The following is a 14840-nucleotide window of genomic DNA, read 5'->3' on the forward strand; positions in this document are numbered from 1 at the left end:
CAGCAGGGTGGCTGATTCAAAGCATCTCCCGATTTCTTCCCTGCCAACTCACCCTGCAGTGAAATGTTGTTTTCAACACAAAAACACCTCAAAACTCGCCCGCTCTCTGTCTTCCCCCGGCTTCCACAATCCCTCACTCTCTCCCTCTCCCCTGAAACCAGCCCCAACTAGCAGCCATTACTCCTCACAGCGACGTCTCCCTCAAACAAATTGTTTTGGAGCGCAGCGTGAGAAATAACACAACAACAGAACATCACCCCGTCCCCACAGCCAATTCTTCGCCACAGCATTACAATACAACCCCCACTTCTCATTTCTCAGTTTATATATCCTTGATTCCTTTCCTCACCTCCTCTCCTTGCTTCTTAAGCCTCCTGCAGACTGTAAGATTTTTGCAATCTTATAAGTTTAGTGCAAGCTATATTCTTCCACATCTTAACAAACTTGAGTACAACATCAACTTTGATGTATGTAGACTGTGTGATGACGTCACCTACTAAATCGCAGGCTACGACGTCAATACGCAAGAACAAAACGTCATTGGTGTGCGTCATCCATCTACACCGCTGTAGTGGTAAGAGCAAAATGTAAACAAACAAATCAAGCTCTTTCTATATAGTGGCATTTATGTCTGCCGAAAAAGTCTAAAGTAGAGGAGGAGAATATGGATGCCATCGTGGCTGGGAAAAAGAGGCCAACTTGACATGCAAATTATGCATCGAGGAGCTCACACTAAGTATTGCCATGTACTAGCATTTAGTATTTAGCAGTGTCACACTGATCAGTGCATCATTTTACGCTGCATTTCCATCGGTTGGTCAGTAGGCGCGGGCTGTAACAGCACGCACACAGTAAGATGGTTTCTCTCTCACTGTGCCATGTAGGACACCAAAGATACTGCCATGTGTCTTTCATGATAGACATCTTTGGTCTGAGACAGCCCAAAATCGCACAGTGTATACCAGTCTTTAGGCCAGATCCACACACAGTGTGTCCCGGGTGTTGGACCCAGCAGAATGAATGTTTAAGTTTCACTTTCCATGCACCTGGAGTTTTGATGCTGCATCTATGCCCACAGTGCGCTGAGATACAATGCAAATAAAAGACTATATTTCAACAGCACTCCAACTGAACGGTCCAGCTCCAAAAATAGAAAATCTATTTGTGCTGGCAGATGATTTAATCGTGGCCGCCTGCCACAAATAAACAAGTATGTGGGAAACCCTGCAAACAATGTGGGAACACAGGATAGCTGTTGGACAGTACTGTGTGTATGACAGTATGACAGTATTTGAAGTGCAAATAAACTGTTGATTACTAACAATTTTCACTACTCGCGATGCACGGAGCAGCCATATTGGATTTTGACTCCCCAGTGCTTCACAGCATTTTAAAGCAATATCAATATGCTGTGTGGCACAGCTGTATCATCAGCTGCATGTCAAGCCTCTTTGATATGTCACTGGTGCTGAAAAGATGGTGCTGCTAAGGAAACACCTGTGCATTCTCGCTCACAGCTCTTCCACCAAGCCTCCTCTCTACTTTAGATGCATTTTAGGAATGGAGACATCCTTTAGAGAAAAATTTCCCGGGTCACAGGCAGGAGGACGGAGGAGACACAAAATAGAGAAATGAGAAGAGCCAATGATTTTACAGAAAGTCTACTGTAGCACAAATTCCCCTGAGGGCCACGGTGTTTAATATTTTAAGTACACAAGGACTTTGCAGACAACTAGATTTTGCAAAACTCTGAACATTTTAGATTAAAAAAAATCCTTATCCTTGTAGACTTTTTAATAATTCATGTCATTAGTGTTATTGTCTGCAAACATTTTCTCTCTGTATTTTTTGAAGGGTGAGGTGAATGAGCTCCTCCGGGATATGTGAGGCATTTAGGGTTATCTCTGCTGCACTGTTGGCTCAATATGTGTTGTTTTTCTTCTCTGTATGGTAACAAATAGCAACGGCAGAAATGCAGTTTTGTTGGATGGCGAGAAATCCTGATTTAATGGGAGTTTTCAGGGGGAAGACTCTCTGGAGATCTGGAACCAACACATCTAAAACAAGCAGCAGTTTTTATTGCGATGCAATCTTTCTATAGCAATGAGTCCTTTTTGACAACCTCTGTGCAGAAAGAACAAAAAAAATTGGTATAAATGACTGGAACAATCACCTCGTTAAAAGTGAAGACGATGGAGACGTTCTCGTGATGATCAGACAGTAGTCCCATAAAGACGTCTTTGATCTCTCAGATGTTGGTGTTCACTAAAGACAGTTAATTCAGCTGAAGAATTCACAGACAACACACTGGCAACACATTTAAGAGGCATTACTCCCTTCTTCCCCTGCCCGTCTGAGGTGTGTTCCAGTCAGTGCACGTTCTGCTACTTCTGAGGCCCCGCAAGTGTAATTACACTCTGACTAATCCCCTAGTTTGCTGGAACCTCTTTCATGCAAGTGTGAAGGGTTTAGCGAGGCAAACCGTCCCGCGCCCGCCCCTCCCGATCCAAACTCCCCGCTGCACACTGCATCCTCCACAGTGATGGGTGTACCTCTGAAAACCCCATCAGGATTAGAGAACCCACTCTCTCTTTCTCTCTCTGGCTAATCTAATCCTCCTACCTTTCCTGCCGGATGTCTCCTGATTGAGGGGAATAGATAAAAGACTCTGTGTGATTCCCTGGCTGCGAGAATCACAGCACCCGCTCGGTTTCCCTCTCCCCTCCGTGCGACATGTTCACGTTCTCTCTCTCACCCCATTCCTAGAACTGAGGTTCAACAAAGAGACATGCTTTTAATTTCAAAATGACTAGCCCCGGGCGAGCTTTTCTTCTACAGAGTGCTCCAATTTGTTTTGCACGCTGTAGCATTGACATGCTGTGTTTGTGTTTGGATAGATGCGAAACATAGACGTGAGTGTGCATCCAGACGATGATAGATGGGAACATGAATACTCAAACGCGCAGCTGTCAGACAAAGCCACAGCCCCATAATGACTCATTTGTTAATAGATCAGGTATTATAGTAATGCTCTCCAACGTGACAGTTTAATGCCACAGCGACTAAAACTCGAATATCAACAGGAGCAAGGTTTAGCAAAGCATTACGGGCTCTATTTCAGAGTGAGTTGTCCGTTGACTTTTTGCATTTTCATTTTTTATTTAGCAGGTGGGATAGTGTTGCAGTAGACAGATTAGGCAAGACACACAGAGAGACACTCTGGTGTGATTTAACCTCAGGCTGGTGGCGGGACATGTGACTCTGGGGGGAAACACAAGCACTTAACAGTCTCTGGAACCAGCATAACATTGTCTTTGCTCTTGAAATGGCTGCATATAGATCACAGAGTGCAACACCAAGCCGGGACTATTGGATGCTTCTCTGGCACTGCACATTGTAGTAAATACACAAACAGTGGCGGATCTTCCTATAGACGACCATGCGGAGGGGTGACAACTGAACATGCTGGAGCATTAATGGGTAAGGTGGAGTTGAGTGTATGTGGAGATCATTAATAAGTGAGTAAGTGCAGGCTAAAGCCATCCGGGGCGCAGTACAAAACTAGAATAACTGCCTTGCAGTTGTATGCAGCCGGAATACAGTCAAGTTGCATTTAACATGAATGCTTCACACACAGGCTGCGCAAAAGATCTACACAATCAGCACAGTTGAAGATGGACAAACTGAGCCCACAAGATTAATGTCACCAATTCAGTATGTCACCAAATGTTTCCAGTTCTGTTCCTCAGTTACAAAGTTGACCTTTGACCTTTTTGATATAAAATGCCATCACCTCATCATTTTATCCTGTTAGACGTGTGTGAAATGTTTTATCAAATTTAGCATATGAATTCTAAACTTACGATCAAAAATGTATATTTGTGAGGCCACAGTGAGCTTGACCTTTGATGACCACATTCAAATCAGTTCATTCTTGACTCAGAGTGGACATTTGTGCCAAAATTGCAGAAATTTGCTCATGGTGTTCTAGAGATATGGTGGCACGAGAATGAAAAGGATGCAAGGTCACAGTGACCTTGACCTTTACCAAAATCTAAGCAGTTCATTATTAAGTCCACCTGGATGTTTGTGACAAATTTGAAAATAATTCCCTCTAGGTGATCCTGAGATATCATATTCATAAGAATGACACATATGCAGGGTCACATAGACCTATGACCACCAAAATCTAATCAGTTTATCAATAAGTGAAGTTATTTTTTGTGCAAATTTAGGAGAAATTTCCTCAAGGTGTTCTTGAGATATCACATTCACAAGAATGATACAGACGAGGCCACAGTGACCTTGACTGTTGACCTATGACCATCAAATTCAGTTTATCACTGAGTCCAAGTGGACATTTGTGAATTTTAAAGAGATTCCCTCAGGGTGTTTTTGAGATATTCACAAGAATGGGATAGACAGATGGGCAACCCGAAAACAATCTGGCCATGGCTATTGTCGGTAAGAAGGCACAAAATGACACAATTCACAAATTCACAAATCACACAATTTTGCAATAACAGAGAAAAATAAAACATGAACTGACATCAGGTACTTGGGTTAGGGACAATTTTAATGAACATACGTTATCATATAAGTAGCCATTCCTTAAAAAAAGGCTTGTTCATTTTTATCTGATTGGATGTTGTAAATGTATATGAGTGCTGTTTGTTTCTCTGTTCAGCTCTGCATGACGTTAAACTATGTAAATTATTTCTTTATTATTTAAGAATACATATCACCAATTATTTTGAGATTTTACGATACAACATCAGAAAAAAAAGATTCTCAGTAGCCTACTTCCGATGTCTTAGCATTTTAAGACATTGATTTAAGACATTTTAATATGAATTAAGGCCTTATTTATAGCTTAATGATTTTAATGACTTAAGGATCTGCAGGACCCTGCCTTAATATACTTTTTCTCTTGCTTTCCCATTAGCTCTTTGTAATAAGGACAATTGTGTGTCAGTGTGTGTGTGTGTGTGTGTATGGGGGGTTAGCCTCCCTAGGGCAATGAAACTGCTAGGTCCAGCCCTGTACACACACATGGAAATGAGAAAACTGATGCTGTTTCATGTGAGATGTGTCTCAAACAAAGTGGCTGCAGCATGAGATGGTGTTTATGGTGCTGTGGGGCTTCTGTTTGCCGCTCTAACATGATCGACTCATTTACATCCCGCGGCTGGTGTGGGGCTGTTATTGGTTCATCTGCACGTTTCCAGGAAAGGCCCAAGACCAATATTTCTCCTCAATATGGTTCGCCGCTGTCATTCAGAAGACCGCTGTGCCCCGTGCTTCACAGTTTTCACAGTGATGTACAACCAATGCCTCAGCCCGGCAATAAGACACAAGGGGCACAGATACATCTAGCCCAGTTTGAGAGGAAAACAAGATATCACTGCCAAAGGGCTGAGTGATGGCTCTATCAAACACCCTCTCTCATTCTTCCTCTCTCTGCCTCTCTGTCTGTCTCGTACACAAACTTTTGTCCTGGAAATGCACACACTGTCTGCTAATACAGCTTCAGCTATGATGCAACCTGTAAGGGAAACTCGCAAACGCTTTAATTTCCTCAAGTACGGCAAACGCTCCATCTCTTTGTGCAAAATTAAAAGCACTGGGTTAGTGTGGTCTCCTCTGTCAGTTCAATGTATTCATAGCTTTTAGTGGAAATCTAAAAGAAATGAGGGGGAAAGAGCCCCAAGCTGACTGAACTAATTTGGTAAAGCCTTTGGGTAGTAGCACAGGCTGCTTCACACAGAGAAAGACGACTGCTGCTCCGGCACACTCGTTGTGATTTGTAGAGACTGAAGAAAGCAGCCAGGCTGATGTTTTGCCAAAATCGGCTCCACTTGCAGCACACTGCAACCTCATCTCCTGGCAGACTAACTGCTGTCCTGTTTTCATCTCAAACACCAGCTGATCCGATTCAATCCTACAGAAACACTGGGCCCCAAGAGGCATGTGTCCTATTCCTGCTGCTTTTTGTTCTGTGTACAAGCAGGGGGTGTACACCAAACCTCATGTCAAATCTGCACATGACATGGACTCTTCCTTTCAGTTTTAAAGCTTAGACTCAAGATCATGGACAAGTGAGTTCATCGTGCTTCGATCACAATATTGCAAAAACAAGGACATGCTGGTTAAACTCATCCACAGTTGGTGTCGAAACAGAGTGCAACAAAACAGTTTCTTGGGTACTGTCTTTGATATCGAGATTGAGAACCCTGAAGTTTCTGTCAAAAATTAACATTAAATCGTCTTACCTTTAATGTAGATATTTATCGAGCTAAATTGTTTTGGTGAGAGTTTTCAAGTGGTGGAGATTTCATATATAACTGGAAACTACAGGCCAGAGGCAAAAGGAAAAATACATATTTTTGATTTGGGGGTGAATTGTCCCTTTAAGTCCTTTTGGATAAGCAGGAACATCATCATAAGATCCTTCAACCTTTTCACTGTCAGCACTGTGAACTTTTCATTCATCACCCAGCAGAAGGCCACCACCAATGACACTCCACCACAATTCACAAGTGACAAAAATCCAGCATCAGCCTGAGCAACACATCCCCAAATTCTGCACAAAGGCTCAGAATACACCAGGAACCAAGCAGCTCCACTTCCTGCCATGCAGAACTGATTACAGGGAGATCCTTGGTGTTTAAGAGGCTGTTGCCTTCTGAACCTGAACCTCCTGCCTCTGCTGCGCTTAACAGGAAGTAATTGTTACACCCCTTTGACACACATGCTAAATACAAGCTCAATCTGATTGTCCTTTTGACAACACGTACAAAACAATTAGTCCTGGGTTAATATGGGTCGTTGCACAACTGCAGCTTCATGTCACTCCCCTAACAGGGCTGTCATGTCTCAACATCGTCAACACGGGTCATTGTGGCTGCATTATGGCTCAAAATCTGTGGATTTATTTCACGTATTTATCAGATTTGGAAAAGTGTCTCAGAAAATAACACCTTCTGATGATGTTAAGGACATCAAGGCCACTTTCTGCTTGTATCCATAGCAGGTACGGTACCTGTTGTCACAGTTTCCTCCCTGCAGAGGCTGAAACCATTTGTGATACATTCACACCAAACATGTTTGCTTCAGTTTGAACGACTTGTAATGGATATAAATGACCTTGCACTTGCAGTAAACCACAACAACACCACTTTCTCCCTCTGGCTCTTAAGGCAAGTTTACCTATTTGTGTACCTTTTGCACTTGCTATTTTGCACATGCTCTTCATGAATACAGTCCACTGACCCAGACCCAATTCAAATATCCACAGTGTCACATGCGTGATCTCTGATATCAGACCACTAACAGCTGCGTGACACCAAAAAATGCATCTCCCGCTAACACTGTGTGTGTGGATTGCCAGCATGAAAGAAAACAAAAAGGAGACAGTGTGTGTTAGCATGAAAGACAGAAACTCAGAGAGTGGGAGAGAATATATGGCTTTAATAAAATGCAACATTTGCTTTAATGTGGTGTCCAATAATCAGTGGCTTGAAGCCGAAAACATTTTACAGGACATCTCATTTTCAGAATTATTCTTACAAGAGGAACTGACCATCCTTTAAATAACTGAGAAATGCTGCAGTTTTAAAATAATAAAAACATATCACGCATTACCAGTTTCATTTAAATTGGCCCAAGATGTTAAAAAAAACTGGACAGAATCACGGGATAAGTTCTCCAACTGCTTTAACTCACTCGACAGCATTCAGTATTAATAAGCAGGAAGCAGCTGCTACGCCATGAATTAACAAACAAATCTACTAATTAATTCTTAGTTGTAAATTAAGAGCCGGTGGCATAATTGTTCGCTAATTACTTCACCATGTTGACATTTCAGCAACAGGTTTGAGAAATAAGGTGGTTAGTTAGTAAAGGGGGGGGGGGGGGGCATTCTGTGGATGTTATTTGCTGCTATGCGTCGTCGCTCGGGTGTAAACAATGACTTTCAGGCTAATGTGTCTGTGTAAATACATGAATAAATACAGCTTGGCAATGGTCAGTGCTGCATTAATTATATATGCCCAGTGTGAGGTGTCTTCATAGGCAGCACTGACGCAGATCCGTGCAGCAGATGGATGGTCGAGAAGGAGGATCAGAGGTGAAGCTAGCAGAGGAGATGGGGGTGGAGGGAGATTGGTGAAGCAGATGATAGGTGGGTGTTGAAGATAGTGAGAAGCACTGGGGGAGCATCTGTTCAGATCAACCAAGTGCAAGGCAGGAAGACAAAAAAAAAAAAAAATGTTCCGCATTTTCAGGAAGTGCTTGTATACCTGAGTCCAAAAAGAAAGGCACTTCTGTTTTTGGGTTCTAAGCCAACTTTTGCCCAGACAGATTCACCACAGGGGAAAGCTAGACTGGCAAAGATGGGGTTTCTTGATCTCCCAGCACAACAGCAAATGGGGCGAGTAGGCAGTAACACGTGAAAAAGCCTGATTGTGTTTGGTGCTCTGCAGACACTACCCACTATTCAACTAGGGCTGAACAATTAATCACATTCAAGCCGATATCATTGTTATGTAACAGAACTCAATCCCTTAAAGGTGCATTATGTAAGATCTGGACATAATTACAGTTTGAAACATTCAAAAAATGAACTAACCCTATCAACAGAGTGAAGAAGTCGCACCTTTGACATTATGTCCAAGATGTCTGTGTATTGTATTGCAGAGATATCTACTGCTAAGCATTTACTTTGTTTCTTGTTGACAGACAAGTATTAAAGAGTGTTAAATTTTACCTTGACAATACTTGTCTGTCAACAAGAAACAAAAAAAAGACAAGATTCATTGAAGACATAATGAATTTGTTTGGAGATCTAAAACACAGCTTTTAGCATAACCGCTAATTCAAATAAGCAGAACAGCGGCCTTAAATTTGCGTAAACTGAAAAAACATTGAGTTTCAGAAGCCTCTTACCCTCCAATCTGAGGTTGTGATCAGCTGCCATATAACAGAGAAGGTAAATGATTGTGATTGCCATGTTATGCCTTTATTATTGTTTATAAAGCACTGCCGACGTGTGGATTATACGTCACCCAAGAGGCGGAGGCTTATGTGTTCAACGTCACGCCTGTCGAGCCTGTTTTGGTTGCACGATGCCGTGATGCAGAGTATAGTGACACACTGGAGCGGAATGATGCCACCATTGGTTGGGTGCAGGGGTGATATAAAAGGGGGGCTTTGTTGCGGCTCTACAGTGCGATCTCTGTGTAAAAGTGGCCACAGACTGCAGACAGACAGACAGACAGATATATAAACACCCGGCAAAATACACTGTTTCTGTGCTAGTTCCCGCCACAGCTGTCACCAGGATCACTACTTGCCATGATAACACACTGACAGAGACTCAGAAGGTGAAAACAATACCAGGTGTCGCCACCTTGTCACAGCTGGTAGCAACAAACACGTCTGAAAAAACTGGGCCTCCTGTGCATGATCACTCCCCCACACTCCATGTGACATACGATAATGACATTAGATGAAGACGCGTATAATGCCAAGTGCAAACTCTGATGCTTGCAGTACTACCGTGTGAAATGGCCAAGGCTGGGTTTAAGTGCAAGCTACATCATCACTTATCACATTGTTTGTTGTGGTGATTGTGTGGTTGTAAACACAGAGAGTGACTGTAGATGCATAGATAGATAGATAACAACATGCTTACAGCAAGCAAGGTGGTAAAGCCATGGTCAGTGTGCACTTTAGGTTGTGTGAATGTTACTCTAACAACTGGAGACCAGTGAGAAGCATATTTATTTTTCATATGTTAATCACATCAAGCCTGTTCTGTAGTGCTTTGTTGTTCTTTTTACAGTTCTTATTTATGTATGTTTATGTATTTATCTTATTCATTTAAGTCATGATGGTCATATCACGAGAGGTCCCACAATCCGACTTTATCATGATACTTCAGTCACAATACAATATTATTATTATTATTGCAATTTTAAACTTTTTTGCCATAAGCTAAATATTGCAATAACATGTATTGCAATTTATTATCTCTTTTTAACTGTAAATTATGCCCTGCGTGTGTTTTATCTAATAAGATTAAAGGATAAAGTTTCTCACCTCTATCTAGTGGACTCAGTGGAAGTGAGTGGAAGCAGTCAATTATTAATTGTTCTAATACCAAAAGTCTAATTTATATTTGTAATATTATAAGTTATATGATAATAAAAATCATTGGCATCTCTATATTGATACAAAATTTGTACCAGAAAAATATCACTATACTATGCTGTATTGATATCCTCCCACATTATATTCCATCTTTACATGTTGAAATGACATATTGTACTGTGATGAAAGGGTTTTGCAGTTAATTCAACAGCTAGATAAAGATATGTTATTCATACTAAATAATGCATCAATCTATGTCATTTCATCATAACATGTTGATCTAGCACATATAAAGGAGCGGTGTATATTTTGTACTGTATCCAGTGTTGTGTTGGTCACACTACAGAATGATTTATTTCTTGTGTATAGTGAATAATACAGAAGATAAAAAAATACTGCATCACAGTTGCATTATTGGTGTGAATTTATTATTCCATATCCTTGAGGCCTTCAACAGTATCAAAACACATCAACCCACGGCTGGAGATGTCCTCCCTGACAGACTGACAGGTGCTTAGCGACCATGTGTCGAAACACACCAGCTGGATGTACACACACTCCACTGTCCAGTAAAAGTTTAGCTAGGTTTCCATGTCATTCCAAAATCCTGCCAAAAACTGGATAAAAGTCAAGGTGATAGCCGGGCAACAACCAGATTTTCTGCTGTTATTTAAAATCCCATCTCCGTTTCCTTCCAGGTTCTTCTCCTCCCTGTCCCCAGGCAAGTCTCACAGTGACTTCTGTCAGCCTGCTGAAACGCCTGCAGCTCTGAATCTACTCTCTAACTTGTAATTTCTTTGCAACGGGAGTCACACAAGCAATACATTTCAGCTCTGCCTCTCAGACTCTTAAAAACAGCATGGCCTCAACAGAAAGAGAAGCCAGAGAGCTTTGTTCAAATATTGATGCAAACCTCTCATCTGTCATCTCAGGACACAACAGACATGTGCGCGCATACGCACACACAGACGGTGTATGTGCCACAACTGAAGCACTCCCAGGCAAACACAGTTTTTCTTACACACATGCCAGATGTTGTCCAATCAAAACATGAACAGACAAATGTTGACTCTCTGCTCTGATCGACTATTTCCCTCTCATACGACCACATTTTTAGACCTTTTTCCTGCGTGGATTCAATGCATTTTTGCTCACACAAGGCAAGAAAATGTCTGTTGGTCTTTATCGGCAAAGCCCCCGCTTCACACTCAAAGTTGCACTCACATGTGGGAGCTGCTCAGTACGCCCGAGCTCTTATCTGTTGGACAGCAGCCCCAGTGGAGCAGCGGGGGGTTAGGAGCCTTGTTTAAGGACACCTGGATGGTGAAAATAAAGGATTAAGCACTGCTCACACACTTCCCCATCAAGATCTATCCTGTGTATCTGTGAGGAGGGGCAAAGTAAGAGTTTGGGAGTGTATGGTACATCAGGCGTCTGTTGCTTTAGCATTGCTGGAATGGAGATTACAAAGCAGATTGCCAAAGTACAAAGTGTGAACAGTAGAAATGGAGTCTCTGATAAGATGCTCACCTTCCAAAAGAACTTTGGACTATACTGGATTTTTTGTTGTATTTTGTGCAAAATGACTTCTTTTTCATTTTGGGCCTTTATTGGAACGTCAGTGGCATTAAGTGTGTGTGTTGGGGGGGGCAATGACCCTGTTCCTACTTCCTACTGCCATACTGCCATACTTCCTACCTACTTGCTCAGACCACACTCACCTTCGAACTTAAGCTTCATTTTGATCTCAACTGCACGCTTGTACAATTTCGGGACTGCATCTTGCACTGTTGTGATGCTGTTGCATTGACAAAATCTGACAGAAAAAAATAATCAAAACAGCTTCTGTGGTAGTTCCACCATGATATTTGTCACCAGGACCTAATTTTTAGGTTTAATGGTTCAATAGGAGGCACCACTTGTTCCAAACAAGTACACTGACCTGGCGCAAAATTTGGCCCAAAAATCGCCAAACTTGGTGTATATTTTAAATTAAGCTGTTGAAACATGTCTCCAAAATGTTTTTGCAATTGACCAACAGGGGGGAACTGCTAGGGCAAAGAAGAGCTTGGTCCAGTACAGACTTGGTCATAAATTAATGAGATTCTGTCCGGTCGTGCTCATTATCTTAAATGCAGGTTTTAGAAATGGTCTTAAGGTTTCTCACCCTTGCAGTTTCAAATTTAACAGTCCATGTTGACATCAACACCAGAATCACTGGGCTCAGCTATATTTGAATGGGACAGATCTGTGAACACGCTGTCATGTGACACAAACACTTCCTATGAAACAAACACTTCTTAATTCCTTCAGATATATAAAGTTTTCATAAAAGCACCACAAGAATATATTCTGTTGTCAAAACAAACTACCAATTTTTAAGAAAGCGTGTGTATGTGCACAAACCAGAGTGTGTGTGTACAGTTTGTGTGCATGAGTTTGTGTGAATGTGTGTCACCTACAAACACCCAGGTGGTATATGTGTCTTCATCGGTGTTGTGACAGCTTGCCAGCCTGGTTCTGGCAGGCGGGAGATAGTGCTTCCCTCAGCTCTCCTGATAATCAAAGAGTAAACATGCTGAAGCAAAAGTGGGTTACCTGGATGTCAAACTGACAAAAAAAGTCTCCCATTTCTGTCCCGTGAACCACTTCTCAATAAGATTTTGCACACGCTAATATTAGGAGGGAAACAAACTCATCTAAATAAAATGCTGAAGACATTTGCATATGCCTTTCATATTCAGTGTGTCAAAGAATTCACAGACTTTTTCTTCCACCAAAGAAACAAGGAGTGTAAACTAAAAATATGACAAATAAGCTTTACAGTCATGTATATCAGCGCAGAGAGCAGGGATAATCCTTGCAAATCCACTCAAACTTGTGACTTGACTTTTCAGAACTTATAATAAGTGGGCCTCAATGATGGACAGTACCAATTTAAGTGTATTTTGCTTCAATATTTTGTTGTTTGCCTAAAATATTTTCCTTAAACTCTGCTTGCACTATATTTGTCAAACTAGAAAAGAGGTGTCAATGTTTTGTGTTCTTTAAATGTCACCTGTCTTCCTATGGTGATATTTTTAGATGCTTATTTTTCAGACTCTGAGCAGAATATGCTGAACAGTCATTAAAGTTAAAAGGCTTAACATTTTCATAAAATCAAACTTGATACTATTTATGGTCAGCACCAGCCATCCTAGGGCTTTACCAGACTCAACATCATGTCATTCGACAGGTTCTTTAAATACTAATAATTAACCATTCATTCTTTTTTTCCATAAAGAGTTTGAGAGTTCACGTAATGTAGCGATTCACGTAATATAGTGAACAAGCTAAATGTGCTAATTACAGATCTATAATGTGCAACAACATTTTTTGTCGACACTTGACACGAAATCTTGATGTATGCAGCTGCTTGTACCAAATAGGAGTGTGAATATGACGAGCACTCATTGCAGCAAATTTCTGGGACAAAAACATCCCAAGTAGTACACTGCACACTGACTAGCAAAAAAACAAACAAATAAACTGCTTGAAGCAATCTCAGTCGACTTAGGGGTCTCCAACTGATGAAAAAATCGATGAAAATCACTGACTTTTGGGGGCAGCCCTAAGCCATCCAATGTATTTACAATTACTTTATTATTTTATTTATAGCAGTTCTGATTGTAAGTGGCAGAGTCCGCCATTCCCAAGCTCCATTTAAAGTCACAGGAAACTATGCATGTTTTTTTCTTGTTTTAATCAACAACAACAGTTTGTATGATATCATATGAATTAGTGCCCCGTGAATGAGGTTACGTCCTAAATGTACAGTTACACAATGAACGTACAGTTACGGAGGATATTTTAAGGCAATAAAAGTTACTATGGTTAGATTTAACAAAAGAAACATGGTTGGGTGTCTTTAGGTTTAGGCTAGTAGAATCACTGTGGTTGGTTTAGAAAAAGAAACATGGTGAGGATGTACCTTAAAATAACTCCAAGTTCACACGGTTTCTTACACGAGTCTGGATAGGAAAGTCCTGGATGAAAGTCCGGTATTTTGAGACCAATGCACCACACCAGCCTGAATCATTACTGCTCGGGACTGGCTCCTTGTTTACTCCCGTAAAGCATTTGCCAGGTGATCACAGCCTTTCAAAATATATGGGCTGTACATGGATTTGGGTGCACTTCTAATGAAGACCAAATGTTTCCTACCACTGTGAGGTCATATCAGAGGCATTCAACTGGCAAAACACAGGGCAGCTTTTATTGTGAAGCAGTCACAGAGGTTAGTGCTGACTGCGATTGTTCATCAAAAACACATCTACAAAACAAGACAGTTTCTGCATTTTTTGACAGCAGATCAGTTTTAAATATTCCACGGAGTGATGGAACAAGAAGGAGCAGCTAAAGTGAGCTGTCAGATGAAAAGTTGCAGATGACAGGTTAGACACCTCCAACTTCTCAGCTTCAAGCTAACCAACTTCTTCCACTGTATTCTGCTGTTGTGTGAAAAACGACTTGTGCCATGTACAGCATTAAATCGTATCCTGATTGCTCATAAAATGCTGGTAAAAGGAAAATCATTGAGTGATTTCTTGATTACCGTGAGTTTGTTTATCTGCCTCCCCACAATTCTCCATAGTCACCAGGAGAAAGAGGTGTTAAACAAAGCAACCACGACTGAGTTGTTTAAGTAA

The 14840-nt window shown here is 41.3% G+C and overlaps 1 protein-coding gene across 1 annotated transcript in view; it reads right to left on the reverse strand.

Annotated features, from left to right (window-relative positions):
• Positions 1–1356, reverse strand: part of LOC121960063 (netrin receptor UNC5D-like) — an 89742-nt gene extending 88386 nt beyond the window's left edge. The window contains 1 exon segment of the mRNA XM_042509661.1: positions 1335–1356. Within this exon segment, the coding sequence (XP_042365595.1) occupies positions 1335–1356 (22 nt within the window).
• Between the last annotated feature and the right edge of the window lie 13484 nt (positions 1357–14840).

Source organism: Plectropomus leopardus, chromosome 20 (genome assembly GCF_008729295.1).
Source record: "Plectropomus leopardus isolate mb chromosome 20, YSFRI_Pleo_2.0, whole genome shotgun sequence".
Classification (NCBI taxonomy): Eukaryota; Metazoa; Chordata; class Actinopteri; order Perciformes; family Serranidae; genus Plectropomus; species Plectropomus leopardus.